This window comes from Muntiacus reevesi, chromosome 5 (genome assembly GCF_963930625.1).
Source record: "Muntiacus reevesi chromosome 5, mMunRee1.1, whole genome shotgun sequence".
Lineage (NCBI taxonomy): Eukaryota > Metazoa > Chordata > Mammalia > Artiodactyla > Cervidae > Muntiacus > Muntiacus reevesi.
In genome coordinates, this window is record NC_089253.1 from 25,796,749 (window position 1) to 25,801,865 (window position 5,117).

A 5,117-nucleotide genomic window follows, 5' to 3' on the forward strand; every position below is an offset into this window, starting at 1 on the left:
GGTTTGCCTTGGAAATCAACAGAGATCACTGTCATTTTTGAGACTGCACCCAAGTGCTGCATTTCAGATTCTTTTTTTGACTATGATGGCTACTCCATTTTTCTAACGGATTCTTGCCCACAGTAGTAGATATAGTGGTCATCTGAGTTAAATTTGCTAATACCAGTACATTTTGGTTCACTGATTCCTAAAATGTTGATGTTCACTCTTGCCATCTCCTATTTGACCACTTGCAATTTACCTCCATTTATGGACATAACATTCCAGGTTCCTATGCAATATTGTTTTTACAGCATCAGACTTTACTTGCATCACCAGTCACATCCACAACTGGGTGTTGTTCTCCCTTTGGCTCCATCTCTTCTTTCTCTCTGGTGTTGTTTGTCCAATATTTCTTGATATTAAGTTAACATAGATCCTTTTCTCTTGTTCTTTCTTGTTACAGGTAGTAGGTTTTACATAAGCATCATATGCTTCATAGAGTTAGTTGTCTTCTCTTTTGAGGTCATTTCCTAGATTTATGAGTATAAGGAATGGAAGATTGGGGGAGAATATAATCTCCAACAAAGCTGATAAGAGCAAATATTATATTTAAATATTTAGGATACAAATATGTATGTGAGAAACCAGCCACTTCCCAGTGAATTTTGGTTGGGAGAACACATATAAAGTTTATATTTTCAGTTCCTCATAAATGACTGCGTAAAAGAAGACAAGTTTGAGGTTAGCAGTGTTGTGATGGTTTGTATTTTCTGGATCACATGAGAGGTTGTCAGGATTCTGTATGAAGTTTATAGTTTCTTAAGCTGCTGTGAGATTATTACCTATATAAATATATAGTGAGACACCAGTACCAATACCAGTGGTGAAATTTTCCTCAAAATTGTAGTTTTGAAATTGAGAAGTCTCTGTAGCACAATGAGAATGTATTTTCTCACTCTACTCCCTCTCTGTCTCTGTATTTCTCTCCATCCATAGCTATATCTGTACATTTATAAAGCAAGGCAACAGCTTCATACAATTTGCTATCATTTACTGAATACCTACGAATGTCATTACTTAACTAAGTAGTCGCCATTTATTATCTTACTTCACTCTGACATTGTCACTGAGGCAGGTGATCCTGAACTTCAGATGAAATGAGAGACCAACCTGAAACTTTGATTTTAGCATTGAGACCAGGAGCATACAACAAACTAACATGATCCACAGAAAGTATAAATAGAAAATTTGGCTTGTTTTATGGTGCTAAGTTAGTAGTATTCATGATATATCCACAAAAATTTGTGTGGTTTTCTCCATTTTTTGCATCTATCTATGTGTGCCTGTGTGTGTGTGTGACAGAGAGAGAGAGAGAGAATGAGAGGGATATAAGAGGGAGAAGATGAAACCGTTCTATCTCTTTTTTCAGGGGAGGTTTGTGGTCAGCAAAGTTGAGTATGACTCTAGAATTACCTACCTTGTATAATGCAGTTCTCAGTTCTCAATAAAATGTTGGGTGCTCTTGATGTTCCCATAGAGAGAGAGAGAGCGAGAGAGCAAAACTATGGCGAAATGACAAACATGAGCCTAGTGACAACGTTCATCCTCACAGGCCTTCCCCACTCTCCAGAGCTGGACACACTCCTCTTTGGAATCTTCCTGGTGATCTATGTCCTCACTGTGGTGGGGAACCTTCTCATCCTGCTGGTGATCACAGTGGATCCCCACCTGCACACCCCCATGTACTACTTCCTGAGCAACCTGTCCTTCATTGACATGTGGTTCTCCACGGTCACTGTGCCCAAAATGCTGATGACCCTGGTGTCCCCAGAAGGCAGTGCTATCTCCTTTCCCAGCTGTGTGGCCCAGCTCTACTCCTTCCACTTCCTGGGCAGCACCGAGTGCTTCCTCTACACCGTCATGTCCTATGACCGCTTCCTGGCCATCAGTTACCCGCTCAGGTATGCCAGCATGATGAGTGGGAGGACGTGTGCCATCCTGGCCACAACCACGTGGCTCAGTGGTTCTCTGCACTCTGCTGTCCAGACCACACTGACGTTCCGTTTGCCCTTCTGTGGACCCAACCAGATCCAGCATTACTTCTGTGATGCATCGCCTATCCTCAAACTGGCCTGTGCAGACACCTCTGCCAATGAGTTGGTGATCTTTGTCAACATTGGGGTGGTGGCTTCAGGCTACTTTCTCCTGATAGTGCTGTCCTACGTGTCCATCATCCATTCCATCCTGAAGATCCGCACCTCAGAGGGGCGATGGAGAGCCTTCCAGACCTGTGCCTCCCACTGCACTGTGGTCCTTTGCTTCTTTGGCCCGGGTGTTTTCATTTACCTGAGACCAGGCTCCAAGGAGGCTATGGACAGGATTGTGGCTGTTTTCTACACTGTGATGACGCCCCTTCTGAACCCTGTGGTCTACACCCTGAGGAACAAGGAAGTGAAGAAAGCCCTGTTGAAGCTTAAAGACAAAATAGTGTATTCACAGAGCAAATAATCTCTGTAATGAAGATACACTCATTTGACAAATTAGTAATATAATTTAGTGATCAATAAGAAATGTGTTGCATTTATATTTCTCAGTGTTTAGCTGTATCCAAACCTGCTGCTGTGGAATATTTGCTTAACTAATATTTCTGAGAAATTTTATTATAAAAACTATATTTTTAAACATGATTTTCTAGTTTATTAATTTAGTAAAACAAAAACATATATTATCTTAAACTACATAGCTCCTTATAATATAATTTGGTTTAATCTTTTTTTTAATTGCACCTTTGCAATTATTTTTAGGGTATAGTTTATCTAAAATGTGTTAGTTTTTGGTGTACAGCTATACATATACATACATTATTTCTTTTTCGGGTTCTTTTCCCATTTAGGTTATTAAGGAATATTGAATAGAGTTCCCTGGGCTATATAGTAGGTCCTTGTTAGTTATCTGTTTTATATATAGTAGTGTGTGTGTGAGTGTGTGTTAAACCCAGGGTCCTCCCTCTCTTCCTTCTCCCCCACCATGTTTCTCCTTTGGTAAACATAAGTTTTTTTTTGAAATCTGAGTCTGTTTCATTTTGTAAATAAGTTCCTTTATATCATTTAAAAAATTAGATTTTAAAATGAGTCATATCATTTGATATTTATCTTTCTTTGTCTGACTTACTTAGTATGATAATCTCTGGGCCCATCCATGTTGTTACAAATGGCATTATTTCATTCTTTTTAATGGTTGAGTAATATTCCATTGTATATATGTACCACAGTGTCCTTTTAAAAAATTAATTACTTTATTTAATTGAAGGATAATTGCTTTACAGAATTTTGTTGTTTTCTGTCAAGCTCAGTAAGAATCAGCCGTAAGTACACCCATGTCCCCTCCCTCTCACACCTCCCTTCCGTCTCCTTCCCCATCTCACCCTTTCAAGATTGTCTCAGAGACCCTGTTTGAGTTCTCTGAGTGGCATTTGTGTTGCTTCTATGTCTCGGCTGTTGTAAATTGTGTTACAGCAAACATTGGTGTGCATATGTCTTTTCAAATTAGGGTTTTCTCCAGATATATGCCCAGGAATGAGATTGCTGGATCATATGGTAGCTCTATTTTTAGTTTCTTAAGGAACCTACATACTGTTCTCCATAGTGGCTGCACAAATTTACATTCACACCAATGGTGAAGGGGGTTCCCTCTTTACACCCTCTCCAGCATTTGTTGTTCATAGGTTTTTTGATGATGGTCATTCTGACTGGTGTGAGGTGATATCTCAATGTAGTTTTGATTTGTATTTCTCTAATTACTAGTGATATTGAGCATCTTTGCATGTACTTTGTGGCCATCTGCATGTCTTCTTTGGAGGAATGTGTATTTAGATCTTCTGCCCATTTTTTGATTTTGTTGTTCAGTTTTTGTTTTTGTTTTGACATAGAGCTGCATGAGCTGTTTGCATATTTTGGAGATTAAACCCTTTTCAATTGCTTTGTTTACACACTTTTTTCCCCATTCTGAGGGTTGTATTATCTTTTTGTTTATGAATCCCTTTGGTGTGCAAAATCTCCTAAGTTTAATTAGGTACCTTTTTTTAGTCTTCATTATTTTAGTAGGTGGATCAAAAAAGATCTTGCTGCAATTTATGTCAAAGTGTCTTCTGACTAGTTTTTTCTAATTGTTTTATAGTATTACTCATTATTTTAAATTCACAGTTATGGTTTAGATAAATTAAAAATAAGAAAAATAATATTTTACTAATATTTATTCTTTCTCTGATGTTTTCTTAAAATGTCAATTCAAGCATCTGACCTAGATTATTTTTCTTTTGCCTAAAGAACTACTTTTAATATCTTTTGCAAGGCAGGCCTCAGGCAACAGATTCTCCCAGATTTTATTTATTTGAGAATGTCATCATTTTACCTTCAATTTGAAGGATAACATTATTGGATTTAAAATTCTAAGCTGGTGATTTTTGTATTTCAACACTTTAAATTTTTTACTCCACCCTTTTTTGATTGCCCAGTTTCCAATGAGAGTTCCTCTGTAATTCTTATCTCTGTTCCCTGTAGGTAAAATATCCTTTGCTCTTGATTTCTTTTAAGATTTTCTTTTTGTTGCTGTTTTGTTTTGTTGGCATATACTTGATGTATTATGTTATTTTCAGGTGTGCAACATAGTAATTTAATATTTAGTTACATTATGAGCTGTCAACATGGTAAATGTGGTAACTATCTGTCTCCATACAAAGTTATTAAAATATTATTGACCATTTTCCTTATGCTGTATATTTCCATGACTTTTTAATTTTGCAACTGGACATTTGTATTTCTTAATTCCCTTCACCTATTTGTCTCTTCCCCCAACACCATCCCCTTTGGCAACTACCCACTTTTTCTCTGTGTCTGTGAGTCTCGCTTTTGTTTTATCTGTTTTTTAGAGATCACAAGTTGGTGAGATCAGGCAGTATCTGCCTTTCTGTTTCTGACTCATTTCACCTAGATCCATTTATATCATAAGTGGCAAGATTTTATTTTTTATGGCTGAGCAATATTCCATTGTGGCATGTGGTAAAAGTGGCTCTAGTGGTAAAGAACTTACCTGTCAGTGCAGGAGACATAAGAGATGTAGGTTCAATTCCTGGGTCA

At 37.5% G+C, this 5,117-nt stretch overlaps 1 protein-coding gene across 1 annotated transcript; it reads left to right on the plus strand.

Moving 5' to 3' along the window:
* Nucleotides 1–1,554: 1,554 nt before the first annotated feature.
* On the plus strand, nucleotides 1,555–2,490 carry LOC136169117 (olfactory receptor 10G4-like). The gene has a single exon (XM_065936894.1). It carries the CDS (start codon nucleotides 1,555–1,557, stop codon nucleotides 2,488–2,490), a length of 936 nt encoding a protein of 311 aa, XP_065792966.1.
* Nucleotides 2,491–5,117: the final 2,627 nt, after the last annotated feature.

Excerpts from the sequence above, each read along its gene's own strand:
- LOC136169117 (XM_065936894.1), top strand. The coding sequence starts at position 1,555 with ATGACAAACATGAGCCTAGTGACAACGTTCATCCTCACAGGCCTTCCC.